At 32.6% G+C, this 27,140-nt stretch overlaps 1 protein-coding gene across 1 annotated transcript; it reads right to left on the bottom strand.

Annotated features, from left to right (window-relative positions):
- Positions 1–21,162: 21,162 nt before the first annotated feature.
- Positions 21,163–24,963, bottom strand: LOC120114720 (transcription factor bHLH110-like). Its single transcript, XM_039135528.1, has 7 exons — positions 24,320–24,963; positions 23,407–24,031; positions 22,771–22,899; positions 22,610–22,675; positions 22,330–22,395; positions 21,759–21,818; positions 21,163–21,639 (listed from the first exon to the last, which is right to left on the bottom strand). The coding sequence occupies exons 1-7, from the start codon at positions 24,454–24,456 to the stop codon at positions 21,496–21,498; spliced, it is 1,227 nt and encodes a 408-aa protein (XP_038991459.1). The 5' UTR covers positions 24,457–24,963; the 3' UTR covers positions 21,163–21,495.
- Between the last annotated feature and the right edge of the window lie 2,177 nt (positions 24,964–27,140).

Genomic DNA, 27,140 nt, shown 5'->3' with positions numbered 1-27,140 from the left:
CTGGCTGTAGAACTAGTGAGACTACCTTGGAAATAGTGGATAAATAACTTTTAATCCTTCAGAAGCCACGACCATTTTTATATAATACATGGTTAGATGAGTAGATGGACAACCAGTACCGTCATACTTTTTGAATTCAGGAGCCTAAAAGTTGTAGGGAAAAATCAGATCTGGTATAAAACTCAATTCACGAGCATACATGCCATATTCCTCAGTTTATTCTATTGCCTTCACTTTTTACTTCAGTTTCTTGTAATGATCCTCGTATTACTTAGTTAACTCAGTCTTGGACTTATCAACTTCATTTAGCTCGTTAAAATATGGAATTTCATCTTCATGGAATTCAAAGCTTTCATTCAATTGAACAAGATGTTTTGCAAATACTCCAACAAGATTTATTTAAATTCCCCCTCCGGTTAACACTTTTTCGGGTTGTTCCTTCATATGAGATGAAGACATTCCGTGCTCAGCCATTTTCGTTCCCCTTTCAGGACCCTTCTCCCTAGGGTCAACGATACACATCATAGCAGTAATTTAGCTTACGATATCTTGTTGAGCTTTAGCCATTTTCTCTTTCAGATTATTTTTTATATCTTGTAGGCGATCCTCTAAATTCTTTTGAGCCTTCTCCATATCTTCCATTCTTTTTTCCATTGTTTCCTTGACTTTACTTCGGGTATTATATGAATGTGATGAGTTTGGAGCTAGTATAATCCCGAGTAATGATCTTCATTAAAAGTTTTAATGTGTTAATGTATGTAAAAATGCAAAAAATGCAATAACATAAATGCGAATAAATATATAAAATGCATGAATGTAAAGGTATTGATCCAAAAAGTTCAATTATCATAGAATACTTCAATTCGAAAAGTAAGGTTTAAGTACAAGATGATCAAACTCTAAAAGTATGGCATGGCTCTCTTGCTCAAATCCAAGATCTCTTCAACTAATGCGAGGAACATTTGACTGCCTTCCAAGATCGGGTCAAAGTGTGAACCGACTACTTTAGCCCTAATGGCCAACTCTCCCAGATATTAATCTACTTCACTCATTTTTATCAGCGCCTCATAAACTAGATGACTTCTCCCTGCAATCCGATCCTCATATGTGTCGACCACATTCTGCCACCATTATTTTTTACTGAACTTCGTGGTCTAAGTCAGTCACTTGCTCCTGGAAAATCCGTAATTATTCTTCAAAATCATCACACCGACTCTGCAATGAGTCAACCAACTCACTGAGATACCCATTCCTTCTTTGGGTATTATCATGGAATAGGGACTGCTCTAACTATGTAACATATCGGAGGAACACAACATTTTTTGCTTGATACTGAGCCCTATGCTCCTCACCCTGGGTCTTCTCTTCTCGCAACTTTCGCTCTAAGCCTGTAACCTGATCAGTCCGATTGCAGTACCTTTGGATCCAGTCTTGAGTGATCTCTTGCTGGTCCTCAAGCACGATCTCCCTATGCCTTTTTTCCAGCTTCCATCTTTTCCTCTAGATCTCAAGTTGCTCGAGCCTTCTAATAGAAATATCTAGTTCGGTGAGCAAGTGATTTAACTCAGCCTCAAAGTTGGCCATTGAAATAACACTGTTGGCCTCTATCTTAACCACCTTACTTTTTTTTCTTATTTCAGATCCCTCTTTGGGCCTTGAATCTGACGATCATCCTATTTAGCCTGAATTATTGCTCGTCTCTTTTCATTCTCCAAATATTTGATCTTCCTTTGCTGACACTCGTTCTCAGCCACTAAGTGTTAGACTCGCTGTTTCTTTGCAGTTAGCTCTTAAGTCCACTATGCAGTGGTTTTACTAGACCTGGGCACTCTACTATTCTTCTGGAGATTTTGGTAAAATTTCTTTAGTTCCTTCAACTCTACTTCGATTGAGTCTTTACTTTCCTTCACCATTTGGAATTGAGCAGTGTGGAATTCAACCTTAAGGCCATTCAAATACTCGTTGTTCCTTAATTTCTGTAGTTCACCAACCAGAGAGACTTTTTGGCTTCAAATTCATTTTTAAGAATCTCAGTATGGGATGGAATCACCCGAATTACTTCTTCCATTGAGACAACCTCATTCTGTGTGGAATTCAACCTTAAGGCCATTCAAATACTCGTTGTTCCTTAATTTCTGTATTCACCAACCAGAGAGACTTTTTGGCTTCAAATTCATTTTTAAGAATCTCAGTATGGGATGGAATCACCCGAATTACTTCTTCCATTGAGACAACCTCATTCTGATCTAGGAGGGGGATGTTTTCATTCTTTCGGGTATGCCTCCAATTAACATAATCAGGGGTTATCATGTCTTTGGCCGGCTCAACCTGAGTGCAGAAAATATCTTTCCAAGTCTCAGATACTTCTTTAAGGCCTTTCTTATAGTTGTCACCAGAAAAAACTACCTCGGATGTATGATGTCCCATAGTAACCGGGATATACTGTCGTCCACCAAACTGTCGAGAAACCAATATTGGTGCGTAGCCAATACTACCCAGAGGTCGAGCAAAATTACCCAGTTTATTTTTCCACATCTGTATAAAAAAATCTCTTCAAGTTTTCCAGAGGGCCTGCTATACTATATATTATTCTCTGATATTTTTGAATACCCTTATCCAATCATCTTATGATATTTCTTCAAAAAGTTGGGCACACCCTAAGAAGCAACTTCCACTTTTTTTCGACATAATTTTAGGGAAAGAAATGTCACATCAAGTATGGTTGGAGTTGGATTTGTTCCTCTTGGAAGTTGCTCGAATAACTTGACTACCGCGGACTCCATGTAATCCAGAGCTTTTGGGAAAATCACCAAACTGTAAATCTTTAAGGCCAAAACAACCAAACAAACTCTCTTTCACATTTTTACCTAACTTGAGTGGATACCCTGTCTTCATGAACTCCAACAATTTTGGACAATTTTGGTTTGAACGACTGAGTCTTGAGGGATTTGACATAAACTTTGGCCTCTCAAACCTTCTCCATACGCATCAAAGCGGTGTACTCTTAAATGGTAGGAACCATGTCCTCCCCATTACAAGTGTAGCAGACATACCTCGGATTCCAGAATTGAATCAATGTTCTCAACAAATCGTCGCTCACCTCTACAAACAGCAGGTAAGTGATATCTCTGTAACATTGATAAAATTTTTGCTTCAAGTCTGGTCCCAAATTTTGCCAAATCTCTTGGAGATCGGAGATGTCATTTCCGTGTAGGGGAACAAAAGCGTAACAAGGCATAACCGGAACATAACCAGTAGGCGTATTTCCCTTATGGCTTTGCAAATCCTCTTACAACTGATGTATTTCAGAGATATGGGTCATTTAACTTGTTTTCTTTGTTTCCATTTTCTTCAAGTTTTCTAAAACTGATTGTTGACCACATATCAAATACCAATGTTTAAATGATGATACGATGGAGAAGATAAATATAAAACCAAGAAAATAAACAAACAAGTCAGTAGGTTAAAATAAACAATAATAATAACAATAGTAATAACAATAAGTCATAGTCCTCATGATATCTAGTTCGTATGCAAAATTCAAAAATAAAATTAAAAAGAAAGAGAGAAATGATATCTCCTTCGTGTGCTCATTTAGGTACTTAGGGAAATTTCGGTAGAGTTTTGTATTGGGTGGATCTATGGGTTTATTATATGATGGATTTTGGCTCTAAAGGATTCAGGTACTCAAATCTTCCTTGTTGCCACCTCCTTGGGCTAGTCAGACCTTCGATCCTCACCCATTACAGGTTTGCGGATCAAGTTTAATTTCGAGGAGATATATTTCCCTATGCCTGACGCGAGGAATAAATTTCCACGAAGACATAGATACTCTAGACCTCGAAGGCTGGTCGGTAGGTCTAACATGGAGAATAAATTCTCACGAAGACGTCGCTTTCACCCCCCACATAATAAAGGATAGTTTGGGTATAAAGCTCATGTCATGAAATGTACGTGAGGTGTGAGGACTCAAACCTTTAAATGAAAAAACCAAAGAAGATAATCAAATAAATCACACAATATCGGAAGAAATATAATATCTGAAAATCACTCAAATCAAACACTAGTACAACTATTTAAAAATACATAAAAAAAGATAAGAGAAAATTAAAAGTTAATAAAAAATAAAATTAAATCAATTCTTAAATTTTAATTAAGGACAAAGTATAATTGTTTTTTTATGGCTAAACTCACTAAGAAACTAGATATTCTGGGTTCAATCGCTAACATAGTCACCAAGCTATCATGAAGACTTTTTCGCTCGATGAGAATTTAAGAGTCACGTGTTTGATGGAAAATAAAATGCTTGGAAAAGATTAGAGTCGCCATTGACCTTTAGGATTAGGTAGGTCAAAACCCAAGAAATCATCCTTTTAAATAATTTTAATAAAATTTATTTAAAAAAACACAAGTAGTTTAAGTTTTGAGAGATTTTTGGTCCGAGATTCAATTACGCTTAGGGAAGGATTAGCTTCCCATCACGCCCAAAATCGGTATCGTCAATTATATTGTTTTCCCTATTATTAGAAATTTTAAGAATTTGAATTTATAATTTCATATTTCTCAAAATATTTTAAAAAGAATTTTAGAGAAAAATATTATTATTATTTTTAATTAAAAAGAAAGTAACTCCCTAGTTGTGTTAAGAGAATTATTTATTGTGTTTTAATCAGAATATTAGAAAATTATTTAGTTTCTAAGTATTTTTTTAAAAATATATATATATAAATGGTCTATTATTATTTCTAATTAATGAAGAAAATAACTCCCTTGTTATGTTAAGGAAATTATATATTATGTTTTAATTGAAGTAATATTGACATGTTCTATTTTTTTAGAAAATTAGGAAAAATATGACATAATTTGTTTATTTTTAATCATCGAAGAAAGTTACTTTGTAGTTATGTTTAGGTAATCATTTCTTATGATTTAATTAAATTTGTTTTAAAAGAATGTCATTTGATTTTTGATAAAAAAAAGCAAACAAATAATGACACCAACAAAAAACTAAGAATTAAAAACTTAATCGAATTATTGACGAAAGAAGGAAATAACATTTATTTATTAATTAATGGGACCTAATTTAATTTTAAGTGACAACTTGAAAATTATTTATTTATTTACTAATATTAAAATTGAGCGTCCAATTGTTTTAGGAGCACTCTTTTCAATATCAAAAAAAATAAACAAATACCTTTTAATTAATCTCAATTATGTGCTTTTAACGAGTTTCTAAAATTTTTATAAGAAACTAAACTTAAAGGTTTATTTCTAATCTATTTAAGCCTAAATAACTAATTAAAAAGAACTTAAGCCATAATGCTAAAATTAAATCCTAATAAGTGACCAAGACTAAAGATCTTAAAATTTGAAGGCTCTAATGTATAATTACACACATGATTAAAATAGAAAAATTGAAAATTAATACACACATTCAATAAATAAACACATTGTTAAGCAAATTAAAAGGAATCGAGACTGTATCGAATTAAAACGAAAACTTAAAGCTCATGAATTACAATTTGATGGTAACCAAAATAAAAGAAATGAAATGCCACAAACTCAAACCAAATCACGCTGATAATGGTGGTTTTATGAAGCAATTTCCCTAAAATTTCTTTCTAATATAAAAGCCCAAAATTTTAAGACAAGGTTCATTTTCACCCCCAAAAAATTCCCATCCCCTCCAAAAACTCTCTCAACCGAAAATCTCTCTCTCTCTCTCTCTCCCATGTTCATCCCATGTTCTTCTTTGTTCATCATATATTCAACCTTGTTCATCCAAAAAACCTCATTTGATCCAACACAAACACCTAAATACTTTCAAAAGCATGTTTCTTTAAGATCAAACACCCAAAAACATTAATAATGTAAACTTGTTCATCCCATTTTTTACACTTTGATCCGAAACAAACACCTAAATAAAATCCAAACGTGTTCTTCAAGATCTAAATTAACAAACTTCTTCATCTTCTTAAATCAAAACCCAAGAACCAAGAACATATCCCAACAAACCTAATTTCTTACTGGAAAATTAAATATGTCTGACTTACGGAATCCTGATACTACTGTTTACTATATGAAATTGTCTTACTTGGTACTTTCTAGGATGTATTATGGAGTTCTGAGGTTCATCTCTGATCAAGTTGGTAATTCCTTACAGACCTAAGGTGACCATTGGGTAGGCTTTTCGGCCCCAAAGTACTACCTTGGGTAGAAACTAAGGCCCCAAGGTACTCCCTTTGGTAGGCTCTACGGCCCCAAGGTACTCCCTTAGGTTGAATCCTACGCCCAATGGTCCTAGGGTCCTTATGGATGCAGTTCTAGGGAATTGCATATCATTGTTCAGATGGAGGGTATTAGTGTGATTTTCAAAATATGTTTTACTGAAATAAACTACTATTTTTGGTTTTGTTGGAACACTAGACTCCTCAACTCCATCTTTTGAATCTGTCTCTTTGAATGTTTTCTCCAGATTGTATGCTTCTCGAATATTACCTGGAAACCATTTACTGGATTTTCTAACTCGTCACTAGGACCTGTAAATTTCATATTTATTAAGGAAGTTTCATGCTATACCATATATTCGTTTGTCCTCTAGCATTATTCAGTAGTTTTTTATTACCAAGTTTTCCCAAAGCTCACTATGTTATTTACACTTTCAGGTTAAAGGAATCGATCTTGTGTAATTGTCGACATCAATAACCAGAGTTCCTTCATCGTCTCTTATATAGTACAATACAAATGTAATTAGGGGGCATATATGTCATGTTTTTTCTATATATGAGAGTTAGTAACTTGTTTTGATATTTATGTGTTATTGAATTCTATTTTAATGTCTGAACGATTTCTATTTTTTTTGTATTTATGTTTATCATCGACCTTTGGGATTAGGTAGGTCGAAAACCCAAGAAATCGTCCTTTTAAATAATTTTAATTAAATTATTTAAAAATACACGAGTGGTCTGTATTTTGAGAGATTATGGGAATGGGCTCCACTCGGGGAAGGATTAGCACCCTCGCTACGCCCAAAATCGGTACTATCAATTATATTGTTATCCCTATTATTAGAAATTTAAGAATTTGAATTTATAATCCCATAATTTTCAACATATTTTAAAAAGAATTTTAGATAAAAATATTATTATTATTTATTTCTAATTAAAAATAAAGTAACTCCCTAGTTGTGTTAAGAGAATTATTTCTTGTTTTTAATGAGAATATTAGAAAATTATTTAGTTTCTAAGTAATATTTTTAAAACAAATATAAAATGTCTATTATTATTTCTATTTAATGAAGAAAATAACTCCCTAGTTATGTTAAGGAAATTATTATGTTTTAATTTAAATAATATTGGCACATTTTATTTTTTAGAAAATTAGGAAAAATATTACACAATTTGTTTATTTTTAATTAATGAATAAAGAAACTGTCTAGAATCATTTCTTATAAATTAATTAAAAAATATTTAAAAGAATGTCATTTGCGTTTTGATAAAAAAAACCAAAAAAACAAATAATAACCCCAACAAAAAACTAAGAATTATAAACTTAATTGAATTATTGACGAAAGAAGGAATTAACATTTATTTATTAATTAATGGGACCTAATTTAGTTTTAAGTTACCACTTAACAAATATTTATTTACTAATATTAAAATTGAGCGTCTAGCTTTTTTAGGAGCACTCTTTTCAATATCAGGAAAAAAAACAAATACATTTTAATTAATCCCAATCATGTGCTTTTAACAAGATTCTAAAATTTCTAGAAGAAACTAAACTTAAAGGTTTATTTCTAATCTATTTAGCATAAATAACTAATTAAAAATAACATAAGCCCTAAGGCTCATATTAAATCTTAATAAGTGACTAAGACTAAAGATATTAAAATCGGAAGGCTTTAAGGTATAATTACAAACATGAAAAAAATTGAAAAAATTGAAAATTAATACACACATTCAATAAATAAACACATTGATAAGCAAATTAAAAGGAATCGAGACTAAATCGAATTAAAACAAAATTTTAAAGCTTGTGAATTACAATTTTTTTGAAACATGTTTTATAACGATTTGATATAAAAATTAAGGAAAAATTGTTTTGGACTTGATTGAATTTTTCAAATTTTTCAAAAATAATTCAAAGTCCATTAAATTAGAATTTGAGCACAAAACAACTTTTCTGGGTACGTAGTACCAATACTGTTCTTACAGTATCGATACAACATGAACATTATCGATATTGTTCATGTGGTACCGATACTAGAGATAAGAGAAGTATCAGTACTCTCTAGGTAGTTTTGATACTATCAATTGTTTTCCAAATTGCTAAAATTCTAGAATGTGAAATAGGTACCGTTACTCAAAGGGGTATCGATACTACTTTACACAATAGTATCAAAACCATGAAGCATAGTATCGATATTGGTCAAGACCAATGGTCTTTACCCATACTCATTAAAGGAGTACCGATACTCCCTATCCTGAGCATTTTTATTTTACAGAAAATTAATCTCCAACGGCTCCAAAAACATCCCCAATGGCTAGAAATAACCACAAACTTATTCCAAGATATAAAAACATGTTGAAGACACTTGAAAAAGGTTGGAACAACTATCCAAGCAATCAAACACAAGAGAAGAGCTTTTCATTCTTATTTTCCTTTCTCTTGTGAATATTAGTGTTTTAGTCAGCTTAACTTTTGTAAACACATTCCTTTGAGAGGTTTTCTTGTTTACATATTTTATTCCTTTTTTAAAGGGTATTGGTTATAGCTCAACCTTTGAAAAGCTAGGGAGTTGTAAAAGTTATCTTGTTACCCTGGAAAAAGAAAGAACAAATTAGTTAATTTGTTAGAAAATCCTAAGTGAGGAGCCTAGGTAGCGGATGCAGACTTGGTTGAGAAGTCGAACCACTATAAATCCTTGTGAAAATTGTTTTATCTTTATACTCTTTACTCCTTATACTCAAAAAGCCAATTCACCCCCTCTTGGCAAATCATTCAGTTTATCAATTGGAGATTCATTGAAATCCCATCAATTGGTATTAAAGCTTGATTCATTAGAAGGTCTAACAACCTTGAGATGATCCTTGAATAAGTTATACCAATTCCCGACGCAACCAAGAAGATGGATTCGACCTTCGGCTCTTACTACATTGAAGACTCTAAACCGGTCAATAAGCCACCTTATTTTAATGGTGAAAATTATGCCTATTGGAAGAATATGAATATTCTCTTAATTCAAGCCAACAATCTAGGAGCATGGAACATAATTATTAAAGGATACTCAATTCCAACCGATGAGATGGATGATTGGAGTAACGGAGAGAAGAAAAAGATCCAACTCAATGCAAAGGTTATGCACATTCCACTTTGTACATTAGGCCCGAATGAATATGGAAGAGTCTCCTCTTGTTCTAATGCCAAGGATATTTGGGACAAACACCAAGTCACTCATAAAGGAACCAATGAAGTAAGGGAAACTAAAATTAGTCATCTTAATCAAAGCTATGAGAATTTCCAAATGAACTTGAATGAGGATATTAAAGCTATGACGGATAGATTTTCTGTGATTTTCAACGGTCTCAAGGGATTTGGAGAACTTATCCCTTATGAGGAGCTTGTGAGGAAGATGATTTATTATCTTCCAAAGTCTTAGCAATCGAAGAAGACGACGATCATCAAAGCTAAGAACCTAAAGTCTTTTACTCTTGATGAGCTTATTGGTTCTCTTCTCACTCATGAGTTAATGGTAAAAGAACAAGAAGATGAAGAAAAGAAAAATAACAAGAAGAAGGAGGTAGACATTTCCTTCAAATCCACCAATGAGAGTAATCAAGACTCAAGTGAAGAGATGGACGATGATGAAGAATAAGAGATGGCCAAGCTCTTCAAAAGATTCAAGAGATTAATGACTTATAAGGAAGTGAAGCATGAATCAAGGAAAAAGAAGGGTCCCTCAGTGTTCTTAGAATGTCAAAGAACACGACATGTCAAGTATGATTGTCCCCTCTTAAAAATGATGGGATCAAGTAAGAATAAGGCATTTGTGGCTGCTTGGAGTGATGAAGATGACTCCAATTATGAAGATGAAGTGACCAATCTATGCCTCATGGCCATCGAAGAAGATTTAATGGTAACTTCTAGCTCTAGTGAATTAAATTCTTATTCTTTTAACGAGTTACAAGTTGCATATGATGAATTATATTTGGAATTTGAGACCATGAATTCCAAATATAAGAAATTTATTTCAAAATTCAAAGTTGAAAAAGATTTTCTCTTGAAAGCTAAATTCAATTTTGAAAAGCAAAATGAAACTTTGAAAAATGATTTTCAGCTTTCAAAAACCAAAATGAAGATTTGGAAAAAGAAAATCTTGAATTGAAAGTTAAGCTTGAATGCTTAACAAAAGAAAAAGAAATTATTACTAAACAAATTATCTATGTTAAAATGGTAAAATGATCACATTGCCATTTTCATGGTTATATGAAACATACTTATCATATAAAGTAAGGGAAACATTTTAAAATTAGACAAGTATGGGTTCCTAAGGGAACAAGGGGCATTGAAACTAATGTCCAAAGATCCAAAGCAATTTGGGTACCGAAATCCAAATAAATGTCTCTTGTAGCCACACTTGAAAAGGAATGAGTAACCTCTAAGCTTAATGTTTTTGTTTTGTTTAATTGGTTGCCTATTTGTTGTATGCATGCATATGTTTTGATTTTAAATGATTTTATGCTTTTTATCTCATGTATGTTAAAAAGAATTGTGATGAACATTTTCTAAAGTTTTAATGATTTTTTCATAATTTTTAGTTCATCATAATGACTTTTGGTTAAAATTGGTTTTAATGTTTTGTTTTTACAAAATTTAATTTTTGAACTTAATTTAAATGTTTATGCATGTAATTTTTTGCAAATGATATCTCTCTAACAATTTATATCAATTTTTCAAATGCATAACATTTTTAGATAGCTTTATGCACATGCACTTAAATACAACAATTGCTATGCATAAAATATATTAGAGTTAGATATATCGAATTTCATGTGTTAATAACATGTTTGTCCATCTTTGTTGAAATTCAATGTCTTTTAAGTGTCAAGCTTTTAAAGTCAAATTTTTGTTTTGGAATGCTTCTATTGAGGGGGAGTTTTGATTTTTCAAATGATTTTATGTTAAAATTTACCACTTCTCTCCATTGTTATTTTTGAACTTTAAAGTTGAAATATTTTTTATATAACAAAAACGGGGAGAAGTATGAGTTTGAAAAATTCAATTTCAAGAATAAAGAGGTGGAGCTTTAATATTTTCCAAATATTTATTTTTTCATTAAATTTTTTAGTAAGGGGGAGTTTTGCCAAAATAATTTTTCCAATGTTTTGTTATATCAAATAGGAGGAGATAGTTGAAACATGTTTTATAATATTTTGATAAAACAAATTAAGAAAAATATTTTTGGACTTGATTGAATTTGTTCAAAGTTTTAAAAAATAATTCAAAGTCAATTAAACTAGAATTTTAGCACAAATCAGTTTTTCTGGGTACGTAATACCGATACTATTCTTACGGAATCGATACTACATGAACAATACCGATATTGTTCATGTGGTACCGATACAAGAGGTAAGAGAAGTATCAATACTCTCTAGGTAGTATCGATACTACCAATTATTTTCCAAATTGCTAAATTTCCAGAATACAAAATAGGTATTGATACTCAAAGGGGTATCGACACTACTTTACATAGTGCTATCGATACCATGAAGCATAGTATCGATATTGGTCAAGCTCAACGGTCTTTAACGGCTAGTTTATTTAAATATTACAAAGGTAGTACCGGTACTCATTAAAGGAGTTCTGATACTCCATGTCCTGGCAGTTTTATTTATAGAAAATTAATCCCCAACGACTCAAAACATCCCCAACGGCTAAAAAGAACCACAAACTCATTCCAATATATAAAAACAAGCTGAGGACACTTGAATAAGTTTGGAACACCTATCCAAGCAATCAAACACAAGATAAGAGCATTTCATTCTTATTTTCCTTTCTCTTATAAATATTAGTGTTTTAGTGAGCTTAACTTTTGTAAACATCTTCCTTTAAGAGGTTTTATTGTTTATATATTTTATTCCTTTTGTAAAGAGAATTGGTTCTAGCTCAACCTTTGAAAAGCTAGGGAGTTGTAAAGGTTATCTCTTTATCCTGGAAAAAGAAATAACAAATTAATAAATTTATAGAAAATTCTAAGTGTGGAGCTTAGATAGTGGATATAGACTTGGTTGAGAAGCTGAAACACTATAAATCCTTGTGCAAATTGTTTTATCTTTATATTCCTTACTCCATATACTCAAAAAGCCAATTCACCATCTCTTGGCAAATAATTTGGTTGATCAATTTAAGCATCATCCAAATCCCAATAATTGGTATCAGAGCTTGATTCATTAGAAAGGTCTAATAACCTTGAGACGATCCTTGAAGAAGTTCTACTAATTTCCAACGCAACCGAAAAGATGGCTTCGACCTCCGGCTCTTACTACATCGAAGACTCTCAACCGGTCAACAAGCCACCTTATTTCAATGGAGCAAAGTATGCCTATTAGAAGAATAGGATGATGCACTTCCTTCAAGCCAACAATCTTGGAGCTTGGAACTTAATTATTAAAGTACACTCCATTCCAACCGATGAGATGGGTGATTGGAGTGATTGAGAGAAGAATTTCTAGCTTAATACAAAAGCTATACACATTATATTTTGTGCATTAGGCTCGGATGAATATGTAAGAGTCTCCTCTTGTTCTAATGCTAAGGATATTTGAGAAAAGCTCCAAGACACTAATGAATGAACCATTGATGTGAGGGAAATCAAAATTAGTTTTCTCAATCATAGCTATGAGAATTTCCAGATGAACCTGAATGAAGATATCAAATCTATGACGAATAGATTTTCCATGATTGTCAACAGTCTCAAGGGATTTGGAGAAGTTATCCCTTATAAGAAGCTTATGAGGAAGATGATTTATTCTCTTCCAAAGACTTGGCAATTGAAGAAGACGACGGTCATCAAAGCTAAGAACCTAAAGTCTCTTACTCTTGATGAGCTTATTGGTTATCTTTTCACTCATGAGTTGATGGTAAAGAAAGAAGAAGATGAACAGAAGAAAAACAAGAAAAAGAAGGAGGTATACATTACCTTCAAATCTACCAATGAGAATAATCAAGACTTAAGTGAAGAGGTGGATGATGATGGTGAAGAAGAGATGGTCAATCTCTTCAAAAGATTTAAGAGATTTATGACTTCTAAGGAAGTGAAGCATTAATCAAGGAAAAAGAATGGTCCCTCGGTTTGTTTCGAATGTCAAAGAATAGGGCATGCCAAGTATGATTGTCCCCTCTTAAAAAAGAAGGGATCAAGTAAGAAGAAGGCATTTGTGGCTCTTGGAGTGATGAAGATGACTCTATTGATGAAGCTGAAGTAGCCAATCTATGCCTCATGGCCATCGAAAAAGATTCAATGGTAACTTCTAGCTCTAGTGATCAAATTCTCCTTCTTCTAATGAGTTACAAGTTTCCTATGATGAATTGTATTTGGAATTTGAGACCATGAATTCCAAATATAAGAATTGTTTTCAAAATTCAAAGTTGAAAATGATATTCTCTTGAAAGCTAAATTGGATTTTATAAAGCAAAATGAAACTTTGAAAAATTATTTTGAGCTTTCAAAAACCAAAATTGAAGATTTGGAAAAAGAAAATCTTGAATTGAAAGTTAAGCTTGAATGCTTAACAAAAATAATTATATAAAAATAATTCATTTATGTTAAAAATGGCAAAATGCTCACATTGCCATTTTCATGGTCATATGGAACATACTTGTCCTATAAAGAAAGGAAAATGCTTTAAAATTAGACAAGTATGGGGTTCTAAGGGAACAAGGGTGTTGAAACTAACGTCCAAAGATCCAAAGCAATTTGGATACCGAAATCCAAATAAATATCTCTTGTAGCCACACTTGAAAAGGAATGGGTAACCTTTAAGCTTAATGTTTTTGTTTTGATTAATTGGTTGCCTATTTGTTGTATGCATTCATGAGTTTTGATTTTAAATGATTTTATTTTTTCTATCTCATGTATGTTAAAAAGAATTGTGATGAAAATTTTCTAAAGTTTTAATGATTTTTCATAATTTTTAGTTCATCGTAATGAATTTTGGTCAAAATTGGTTTTAATGTTTTGTTTTTACAAATTTTAATTTTTGTCCTTAATTTAAATTTTAATGCATGTAATTTATTGTAAATGATATCTCTATAATAATTGATATCAATTTTTCAAATGCATAACATTTTTAGATAGTTTTATGCACATGTACTTAAATACAACAATTGGTATTGCATAAAGTATATTAGACTTGGATATATTGAATTTCATTTGTTATTAACATGTTTGTTCATCTTTATTGAAATTCAATGTCTTTTAAGTTTCAAGCTTTTAAAGTTAAATTTTTGTTTTGGAATGCTTTTATGGAAGGGGAGCTTTGAATTTTCAAATGATTTTATGCTAAAATTTACAACTTCTCTCAATTGCTATTTTTGAACTTTAAAGTTGAATTATTTTTTATATAACAAAAAGAGGGAGAAGTATAAGTTTGAAAAATTCAATTTCCAGAATGAAAAAGGGGGAGCTTTAATATTTTCCATATATTTCTCTTTTTCATTAAAAAATTTATTAAGGGGGAGTTTTGTCAACAATAATTTTCCAATGTTATGCTATATCAAAAAGGGGGAGATTGTTGAAACATGTTTTATAATTTTTTGATATAACAAATTAAGGAAAAATGTTTTTGGACTTGACTGAATTTGTTCAAAGTTCTCAAAAATAATTCAAAGTCCATTATACTAGAATTTGAGCACAAAACAGTTTTTCTAGGTACGTAGTACTGATACTGTTCTTACGGAATCGATACTACATGAACAGTACCAATATTGTTCATGTGGTACAGATACCAGAGGTAAGAGAAGTATCGATACTCTCTAGGTAGTATCGATACTACCAGTTGTTTTTTCAAATTGCTCAAATTCCAGAATGCAAAATAGGTATCGATATTCAAAGGGGTACCGATACTACTTTACACAATGGTATCGACACCATGAAGCATAATATCGACATTGGTCAACCCCAACGGTATTTAACGACTATTTTATTTAAATATTAAAAAGGTAGCGATGCTCATTAAATAAGTATTGATACTCCCTGTCCTGAGTAGTTTTATTTTACAAAGAATTAAACCCCAACGGCTCCAAAACATTCCCAATGGCTAGAAACGGCCACAAATGCATTTCAATATATAAAAACAAGTTGAAGACACTTGAAGAAGGTTGGAACACCTATCTAAGCAATCAAACAGAAGATAAGAGCTTTTCAGTCTAATTTTCCTTCCTTTAAGAGGTTTTCTTGTTTACATCTTTTATTCCTTTTATAAAAGGGATTAGTTCTAGCTCAGCCTTTGAAAAGCTAGGGAGTTGTAAAGGTTATCTCTTTATCCTAAAAAAGATTTATCTTTATACTTCTTACTCTCTATACTCAAAGCCAATTTATCTCCTCTTGGCAAATCATTTGGTTCATCAATTTGAGCTTCATTGAAATCCCAACAAATTTGATGGTGACCAAAATAAAAGAAATGAAATGCCACAACCTCCAACCAAAACACGCAGATAATGGTGGTTTTATGAAGCAATTTCCCCAAAATTTCTTTCTATTATAAAAGCCCAAAATTTTAGGAAAAGGTTCAGTTTCACCAAAAAATTCTCCTCTACTCTAAAAACTCTCTCAACCGAAAATCTTTCTCTCCCATGTTCTTCTTTGTTCATCCTATGTTCAACATTGCTCATCCAAAAAGACTCGTTTGATCCAACACAAACACCCAAATACTTTCAAAACATGTGTTTCTTTAAGATCAAACACCCAAAAACCTAATGTAAACTTGTTCATCCCATTTCTTACACTTTGATCCGAAACAAACACCAAAATAAAATCCAAAGTTGTTCTTCAAGATCTAAAATAAACAAACTTCTTCATCTTCCTAAATCAAAATCTGAGAACCCAAGAACATATCCCAACAAACCTAATGTTCTTCATCTACCCAAACTTAAATCTAAACTGTGATTCAAGAGAACCAAATACAAGCTCCTCCCACCTAGGATAACCGAAATTGAAAACCAAATGCTCCGACCATCCACCATTAGCCACCAACCACTACGACTGCCGACCACCAATCGCTAGCCACCCAAATCTAACGACCGCCCCTTTACTCAAAATAAATAAAGGAACAAAGAAAAAAACAAAGTTCACCTTCGATGCAAGCCTTCAAGCAAATCCCGAACTTTCGGTGATACTCCGATGAGACTCTGACGAGGGTATATTCTTTATTTTTCACTTGTTTTTCCTCCTTTTCTTGAGTTTAGTTGATGATTTTAATCTCTGACGATTATGGTGTGATTAGTGCTCATTTATACTAAAAAATGGCTATGGTTTGCTACTAATCCCACTCAAAGTTTGTTAAAATGAATTATTTCAACAATCTTCAATTTTGAGATTCTAGAAGCTTTCTTCATACTTTAATATTTTTACAATTTTTATGATTTTTTTCGATTTGAAATGATGAAAATCGGTGACCAGTGCTTGGAGGACAGTGGCGCGTGAACTACATGCGCTGGTGGTGACAACGACGCTCTGGCTACACGCCGACGAGACTCCGGTGACACTCTAGTGCTGACGTGGCACTTTCTTTGCCCTTGGATCTAGATTTAATCGATGGTCCACACTATTTTATGGTTTTTTCACTTGAAAACACAAACTCTCATTCAATGCATCAAATAAATGAAGGGGCCCCATAATGCATCTTTCCAAGGCATGAAAAATCAAAAAATTCCCCTCAAAACCAAAGCAATGGGCGCCAAACAAGGGGCAAAAATAGGGATTCCAACATTTTATCACATATTGGGCTTGTATATTTTTGGGCTTTTTTGGAAAAAAAAATGATTTGTAAATTAGACTTGTATTTATAAATGGACTATACTTATCTAATATATTGGGCTACACATCATTTATTTATTTTGTAAAAATAATTGGCCTATCTATTATTTATTTAATGCACTAATCATATTTGAAAATCCAAATATTAAGACCATGTCATATACCCAAAACTATTTATACCAACATTAGAACTACCATGTAACAAAATTAAAATAAAACCATATACTATATTAAAACTATACTAATATAATATATATTTAAAAAAATTTAAAATATACATTAAAAAAACTTTCACATAAAAACTATATATTATACAGAATCATATTAAACTATATTATATTTTTAAAACTACTATATTATTTACAAAAACTATAAACTATATTTTATTAGAAAAACTATACTAATATTATTTATAGAACTATACTATAAAACTATATTTAATAATAACCCACTAAAACGTCACCACCCAGATAAAATGGGTGGTGAAAATATGTTGACATGGTTTTATGATTTTAAATTGTGTTTGGTAAATTTTTAATCTTCCTTGATTTTTAATGTGGGTCACTTCGGTGTCCCTAATGTAACACCTCAGATCGGATCGGTTCACCTGTATCAGTCTGGGGGTGTTACATTTATTCCCACATCTTTTTCATTTTCTTCTTCCTCCAACTCCATCATTCTCCTTAGAAACTTGAGAAAAAGGTTGAAGCTTTGTTGGTCTACAATCCTAGTTCAATTTTGCTAAGGTAAGGAATGAAATCTCCTCATCATAAGCTTCCTTTTAAGCCCACAATATGAAGGTTTGGCCATGGAAACCATAAATGGGGTTCAATGGGGTTTTAGAAAACAATAAATTTTTAGTTTGGTTTTTTTTTATAGATTTAGGCTATAGGAAGTGTTCTTAACTTCGATTAAAGTTCCTAAATGAGTTAGTAACTCATTTTCCTTGTCTAGGATTAGCGAAAGTGGTTGGAGATAGGGATGGCAAAGGAGCGGGGTTGGTGTAGATACCTGTTCCCCCATCCCTATATACACCTAATATATTTGTATTCACCACCTACTCTCCACCCACGATAGATAAAATTATTAAATCCACACCTTCCCAGGCGGGTATATTCTCAAATCCACCCCCACATCCACTACCCAATTAATTACCCACCACCCATCTCATACCCGTCTGTATCTGTCCATACCCACCTAACAACAACCTCACAGATTATATAATACGGTTTTCAATTCTAAATTTTTTTTATACTTTAACATTTGGTTAAATTATAAGTCATTTCCTATAAAATCTCAATATTTATAGAATAATCTTTAAAATTATACCTAAATTCAAAATGGTCCAAAATTTATATGGCTGGTAGTTAGTGGGCGAGCGGATGTGGGGCGGGTGAATGCAAGGTGGGTGGATACAGGGCAGGTAAGGTCTCAAACCCATCACCTACCCACTACCCACAGTGGGTATGACTTTTTACATCTACGACCGTCCACTACCCACTAAACTTATACCCATCCCGCCCTAAATTGGAGCGGGTACAATGCAAAATCCACAAAATTATACATGTCTGTCATCCTTAGTTGGAGAAATCTCAAAGACCAAAGGCAAAAAGAAGTTAGTTCTTGGTTGAGTGAGAATATTTTTTTCAGTAAACTAGTAACAAGGTAACATATTTCTAACTTCTCTATACCCCTTGTAAGTCATTAGATGTTCTTAATTAGCTTGCATGAGTTCATGAAGCTTATGAACACATTCATGGTAGATTTCAATTATGATGTCATTTAACATGAAAATTGGCCTTTTATAAATCATTTAATCATACAAAAGACTTAAATAACATTTAAGGCCCTTAAAGGGCAAATGGGTAGAGTTGGGTGTCATCTCCATGCTCAAAATAAGGTATTTCTGGGTTTGAGTATCAGTACTAGATGAACAATACCTATACTATTATTGAGATAGCTTAAAACAAGGGGTTTTTTGGCTAGTGGTATTGATACCATGTTCATAGGGTATCGATACTATTCGTTCGGTATCGATACAAAAGGGTAAGGTATAAATACAATCTTTAGATGTAAAATTCTAGTAGTCATTTTTGGTATCAGTACTCATGGGAGTATCGATACCATGTGAAGCAGCGGTATCGATACCCTATGTAAGGGTATCGATACTGAGATTATTTCCAAAACATCAAACCTAATTTTGGTATCGATACTCAGGATGGTATCGATACCCTAGTACAAAAGTGTTGAGACTCTAGTTAAGAGTATCGATACTATCAAGTTTTCTTAGATTCCAATAACCAGCTTTAATATCGGTACCAAGTTGAGTATCGATACTCAAAGGTCAATATAAATACTAAAAGGCTTAGTATTAGCACCCTCATATTGAATTTGGTAAGAAACTCAATTTGATCGAGGGGTTTGGAAATGGGTCTAATAACATTAGACTTCACTAATAAAACTACAAGTGAGAACAGTTAATGAATGGAGATACAACTAGGAATGATATGAGGTAAGAAGACATAAAACTAGCCATTGTGTGACGCTCGTGAAATAATCAATATACACGGTTTACTTTAACAGTATGATGATTGTCTTATATGGCTAAAATATTTGAATATATCTCAACTAGTGCCAAAGCACTTTAGTCGCTGGCCGGGCATAGATGCCACATGTTCTCACAAGGAGTAGGTCAGCCAGGTGTAAGTTTCTGATGCAAAAATTTCAGATCTCACCCTAGGTATGCTAGAGGGGTGTGTGTCTCGAAATACGCAAATCCTTCAACCACACCATGACGCCTACCTCAATATGTGTGTTTAGTATACTTTTATGTTTATGTATTTGCTTGCTAGCATGACCATGTAGTGGACGCATGTAGTATAGTTTAGTTATTAGTGTGGTATTGAGCTTGTAAGCTCAGTGTTCGGAATTTTTTTTCCGTAAGGAGATTCTGAGGAGGAGCGTCGAGGAGTTTATCGCACAACTAAAATTCTAGACTTTTCAGAGCAGCAACAGAGTACCTCTTGAGTCATTTATTAGAAGACATGTACTATTCATAGACCTTTATTTATTCTATTCGTAACTCTATTTTGAAAATATTTGAATTGTATTATTTTAGAACCTATTTGAGAGCTCATAGTCTGTAAGCTTAAAAACTCATTCTTTTACTTTATGGTTTTAATGATGGTATTTAAATATTAATTTCCATGTGTTTTAAAAAAAATTGGGTTAGCCACTTCGGTCATGTCATGTAATACTCCGGTCGGGCGACCTTCGGGTCGTATAGTATTAAGGTGTTACAATATAACTGTAAAAATATTTGAATTATTTAGCTGATCATATTATTTAAAAGTAAAGTGCACAAATGGTCTCTCATCTATAGGTTACTATTTTGTTGAGTCTCTCGACTATTAGAAGTTATAAAATGGTCTCCTAATTATAGGGTTTTATTTTATTGAGTCTTGTAACTATTAAAAGTTACAAAATGGTCACTAAACTATAGGGTACTATTTTTTTGACTCCCCCAACTATAATACATTGTTTTATTGAGTCTCCTCACTATTAAAAGCTGCAAAATGATCATCTGACTAATCATATAAACTATGCAACTCAAATAGATCATCCATTATAGCTCATTATGTCATATATGATTTTATCATATCACATACAACAGGTTAATGTCCAGCTTAGATGTATGCCAATTTTTCAACAAAAAGGATGAGCTAGTTTGAAACATATTAACAGTCGGGTGACCATCTTTTTTGTTACTTTTAATAGTCCAGAGACTCAATAAAGTAGCACATTATAATTGGGGGATCATTTGTGTACTTCACCCATTATTTAATGTGAACCAATTTGCTTTCTTTGACGCTAACATGCATGATGCATTTAACCTTTGAAAAAATTAACTTAACAAACGTTGGATTACAAAATAAGTAAAGGATATGCTAAATACTATCAATCAAGACTTTATTTCAAAACACTGGCCTATGAAAGAAACATAAGAAAATATTTGAACAATTTCATCATATTTTCTCCTTTCCTGTAAAACGCAGTCCCACTTTTAAATGGCTTTTAAGTTTTATAGATTATTTGATAAAAAGAAGTTAATAGATTGAAGGAATATGTTAGACGTAGGCAGCCTAGCTAATTAAGATAGTTATTGCAATAAATTAACGATCAAAACACAATGTGAAAGAAGCTCCTTAAAGGGTACAAACTATAAATTAAAAAGTGAAAGAGTTAATATTGTTAATGGATCAAGTTTGGTCCGTCTTGTAAGCTTGTAAATTAAACAAGATGACCAAATTTGTTCCATTGAAACCAAAGCTAGCACTTATTATTCTCCTAGCCGACTTAACGGCAAATATGATGATCAGTATATTTTCCTCATGATAATATATAGGTCCCAAGATCTTTAACATTTCCCTTGTCGCTTCCAAAGACAGCCGTTCTCAAGTTCATCCGGTGAAGTTATTCGGTGGTGGTGGCCAAATACCGCCGCCACTGTCGCTAGTCACAGAAGACATGCACGAAAATGGCACTAGACATAGACCTCGACTTCTGAGATCTCGCTGTGCTTCTTCTTCCTCCATCGGCGAGGCCTAAAACAATTTTCAGCATTGAAGTTATACTAGTAATAGGAATTATTTGAATTTCCATAAAATTAAATGAAGAAAAAGGTTATATTTTCCATTGGCAAATGTAGATAGGTTTTGCTTACCCCTTGTTTGGATCTGGATGTTTTATTGGGAGATGACTTCATATACGGAACGCTTAATGTCTGCCAAACACAGGAACTTTAATCATTCAATGATATATACATACATGAAGTAAGGACTGAGCTCTAAACTAAAGGGAGACAGTTTGTCTGCTGAAAAGAACTGAAGAAACTCCGAAATCTGATCAAAATCAAAAACAAAAATTCCCATGGGATGGTATGGTTAAAGGCTATCTACTACCCTACAGATACAGCACTATACGTTGTAATAGTTGTTCGGTGGGATGAATAAAATAATGAAGGACCTCAACTTGGACTTGGTATACTTAAGAGGAGAGAAGCGTATAATTATACAACCCTATAAAGAACCCTAATATTTTAGGGTAAACTTCTAGAGAGGATAGCAAGTTGGGGGCTTGCAGTCCCACATAGTGGCTGTTTCCGATGGGCAACAAATTGAGGTGGAATTAATAATTTAAGAATGTGTCAGAGAATAGTTAATAGTAAAATATAATAATGTAAGAAATCACAAAATTCAAGGAGAATGTTTTCGGAAGGTGATACTGATGGGTACCTCGATTTGATTTTGAAGGAATTTGATGTATCCAATAGCCTCCATTAGTACGGACGCTGTATCTGTCTGTAATATTCTCCCCACCAGCACCGCATGCAAAAATAACCTCGTCATTTTCCATTAATCACCCACTAATCAAATCAAAAACCTTAAACTAATACTATTACTACTAAATAAATAAATCTCTCTCTCACTCTCTTCTCTCTTCTCTTTTTTCTTCTTTTTATCAGCATAGCAGCTACTGGTAGTTGTTTATCATTGTGTTTCTTTCCTCTTTTACCTTGCCAAAAGGAGCAACCAATTGATGTAGAGCTGCAATTCTGTCTCCCAGTTTCTCTTTCCTAACCTGTTACATGTTGATGCAAAACCAAACATAATACTTAAGGTCGGAATATATGTAAATTAACAATCAATAATGTCAAGTTTAAGATTTTTGGTCACCTTAAAGGGAGGGCAGGAGGCGCTTGACTCCAAACGAGATTTTTTGTCTGCTGATGCTGTTGCCTTTGCTTCCGGTAAAATGCTGGGTCTCTTTGCCTCGGTTATTTCAGTGGGGAAGGGTGGTGATATCTTTCATGGAGTGCAAAGAGTAAAGATCAGTTAAATGATCATCCAAAAAGAAATGAAACAAAAGAAAATAAAGACATAAAGTTCTGCTGTAGATATAAGCATGCATCGATTAAAGCTGAAGAGTGCCCCCTATATTTTTCTTTTAACGAGTATAGTTTTGAACATGATAATATTCCTATATGAATAAAGGTTTTCAACTTTTCAATCTCTTTTTTCCCTTAGGATCTTTGAAGAAAGTGCTTCACTAATTAATCGTAGTCTACTTATTATTCGTGTTAATTAGTTGAGTACTAAATTGTATTATAGATATGCCGATATTCTAATCAGAATTCCATGATTTAGTTCAATGCATGAAGTAAAAAAACATGCAGTGTTATATTTTAAGCTTCAGACTTCAGAGCCATGACAGTGCAGTGTAGTATTAAGAATTACAATAATGTTTTGTACTTGGGGGATGGTTTGTAGTAGAAATGAATGCTGCTACAAGAAAGAATAGGAAGGACTTACTTTACTAGGGAAATAAGCTGCGGGCCTTTGATTTGACTGCAGCAAATTATGGTGGTGATGGAGACCAAAAGAAGGGCTGATCTCTTTGTATAAACCAAGATTATCATGATGATCTTCTGAAGGATAGCTAAATCTACTGCTTCTGCTAAATCTGGCAGGATTTAAGAGATCCAAGGCCTCCAAATTCATGTCAAAGGAGCTCGGGATATTCGGGGGAGAAGAAGCTTGGTTCAAACTTGAAATATTTATACTAGGATAAATCTGGCTGAAACTCCCTCTACTTGGTGAAAAACTACTCCTAGGGATAAAACAATTCTGGATACTTGAATAAAATACTGGTTCGGCAGAAAATATCGGGAAACCAGAAGACATTGTCTTGAGCAATAGTTTCTCGCTGAGATCATTCAAATCCCTTTGCTCGTTATTCTTCAAGTAGTTTGCTTGAGGCAGCCGAAGAAAATATCCGACGCTTGAGGAACTGTCGCTTAGGATATCAGTAAATCTCGTGGTGAAGCTCCCATCGCTGTTAGCCCAGTCTTGGATCATGGAACTGTTTTGAGGAGATGTTAACATGTCATTTTTCTGCCTTGAGTGCAATATATCCCCATTATAATTTGGATTGTTCCTAAAAAAACGGAGTCTACATTGAATAAGTATCTAAAATAGTGTACTCGGTGAACCAACAAGTTCTAGGAATCCAAAACCAATGCAAGAAAAAGAAAATATTCTCCGGGAAAAAAAAACTGATAAATAAGTAAATTTGAACTACATAATTGTGATTGATGCACATCAAATCAGAAAAGAAAAAAGGACGATAGATTTCGGAGTTAAAGTAAAATTCATAGTAGCCTGTGAAGCATGAAGAGACAAATATATATGTAGAAAGCTTCATGAGAGAGAAAGGGTAACTTACAAAGTAATACTCGGGGTAGTTGGGGTCCAAGAATGGGTGCTTGAAACTCCATAACAGGGAGAGATAGGTAAAGAAGAAGATAACCCAACAAGCTGGTCTTGAAGCTGGTGCTGGTGATGGGGATTTTCAGATTCCATAATGATAAATTTAAAAGGAACAAAAGAAAAAGGCTTGAAAAACCCAAGATTGAGTAATTAAAATTTTGCTACACTGCTAGTTTCTAGGAATCTCTCACTCTAATCAAAGAAAACAGTTCAGGTGACAACAACCGCATATACACGTCCCTTGTGATTCTAGCTAAGCAACTTTTCCCAGTTTTATTTTTTCCCTCTTTACTCTTTCAACTTTCCATCTTAAAGTAGTCTTTAAAAGGAAGAAAGAAAGAAATAAAGAAAGAGAGAGGAGCTTCAACAATCCCTTCTCCCTCCTCCCTTTAATTAATTATTTTTCTTTTCATCCACACTTTTTTGCAGCTATCCCTCGATACACGATTTTGCTTAAAAAAAACTCACTTTGTTTTTTTAAAGAAAGAAAAAGAAGAAAAGCTCACTGCAATTAGAGGGAGATGATTGATACTTCCTCAAGGCCATGATTAAGATCCCTGCCTTCCATCCCAAGACTTTCAACAAAGGTCTGAGAAGAGAAATGATAACAGCCATGCTCTCTCTTAAGATATACATCTCTCATCTCCACATGTTCAAAGCCCTATATATATATATATATATATTGCTTGTATAGTTATCTTCTATTTATAAAATCAGGAATACAGTGAACAAATATCATAATTTCTTCCCACAAACATTCTCCTGTGGAATATGATATAACCTTTTAAATTCTTCATCGGTGACATGATTGAGACACCTTAACTTATTTTTCTTTTGCTTCTCTTTGTGCTGTGATTGGTCATCCCAAAAAGTACTTAGCTTGCCCCATAAAATATTACTTCGTACAAAGTCCACAATATATATAAAAATCTTTATATATATGTTTTGTCTGAACTTAATAGTCTTATTTAATCATTAACTATATACAACATATGTCGGCTATAATAAAAAAAATCTTTAGAATTTGAAACATGAAGTTATGTAGTGAACTTTGGTCTATCCGATGCAGGTGGGATACCACCTTTTTACACTGCCATTAATGGGTTTTTGTGTGGATGGAGGAGGTGTTGTTCAGATAGATATGTCCTTTGTGATGATCAGACCAAGCCGTATACAATATAGAAACAGCTATGATTTTAGTGAAGACTAGCGAGAGACTGGGAATTTCCCAAGTGAGAGGGGCCTCCCCCTTCCCACGACTAAAATATTTTGGCAGTCACATTATTATATAGGGCATTGGTGATTAAAAGATGAGAGAGTCATAATATTCTTACCATTTCATTATGCATATATTGAAAACATGAAAATTGGCAATCCTTTTCCTTCCTTTTTAATGCTCCGTCTCTTATAGCCTGCCGTTTTCATTAATTTCTCCTCTTGCCCCTTCCCTGCTATAATTTACAGTTTTCATCCCCCCAATTTCTTTGTGTTGTGTGTAACTGTGTATATTATTTGGTTATATTTCAACTAAATTAATATTTAATAGTGTGTAAGTTTTTTTTCAAGTTGATATATTTCGTATAAGTACAATAACAATCAGTCCAATACTACAAGTATAAACACAATTATATAAGCCATCTAAGAAATATAATCAAAAGTAACATAGCACAAGAAGACATATTGTTGGTTTATCTAGATCTACGCACAATCAAAAGTAATCACTGTAGTACAATCAAACCGAATTGGATTAATTGATTTTTTTGAATTTATACACAATCAAATGTAATTATTGTAGTATAGTCAGATTGAACCGGATCAATATAGATCTTAATCTAAATTAAAATAATCTCGATAATAACCTAAACAAAATGATGAGATAAAAACTCATATATAAGAAAGACTCTAAAAATATTGTTAGGAGGACCCAAAATTAAACTATAAACTTTTGGAGAATCAAAATGTATTTTTTTATTATATTAATTTAAAATTTTATTATTTTAAATATTTAAAAACAAATAAAGTGATTTTAGGGTTAAAATCACTTCATGTCTCCTTTGCATTCGCCCTTTTTTACATGCGCGTAAATTTACGAATCATGAGTGAAAATTTATATTTAAAGAATCTTAAAATTTATCATTTTTCATTAATTGATTAGTACGAACCATGAACTCAAGTTCATGTTTTATACACTTTATTTTTTTTATAAATTATTTGCATTGAATGTTATTCACGTTAATATTATTATGAAACTACTTTGGAAAGAAATATAATCATTTCTTTTTTGTCATTATATGTAGTTTTTTAGGGGAGGTCAAAAGAATAAGAAATTGAACGTGAATGGAATAAGTTTCCCTTGATGTGTTATCATCATGATCACTTATATTAACCCAATAAAGAAGCATTAATTTGTTATTATTCCATGCTCCAACATATGTAACTAGAATAGAGTTTGGATACTCGTTTGCTTTTAAGTTTTTTTCTCCTAATTTTCTCTCGTTGGTACGTTGTTCATCACTTTTTTTATATTTATTTATTGTTGATGGCATCAACTTTGATGTTGATTATCGACCGCTAGAATTCTTTATTATCATTTTATTTTATTTATTTTAAATAAGTATTTCCATATGACACGTTTTCATTTATCTTTATGACACATTTTCTTCTATATTTTCGTATGTTTTTCGATAGTTTGGTCGTTGTTTTCACTTACCTTTTTTTCTAAGGGTTGATTTGATATCACCATGATTGATCAAGATGTCACTTATTTGTTATATTGT

The sequence above is a fragment of the Hibiscus syriacus genome, unplaced genomic scaffold (assembly GCF_006381635.1).
Source record: "Hibiscus syriacus cultivar Baekdansim isolate YM2019G1 unplaced genomic scaffold, ASM638163v2 tig00110239_pilon, whole genome shotgun sequence".
NCBI lineage: Eukaryota > Viridiplantae > Streptophyta > Magnoliopsida > Malvales > Malvaceae > Hibiscus > Hibiscus syriacus.
This window is presented reverse-complemented; position numbering and strand designations above follow the sequence as displayed.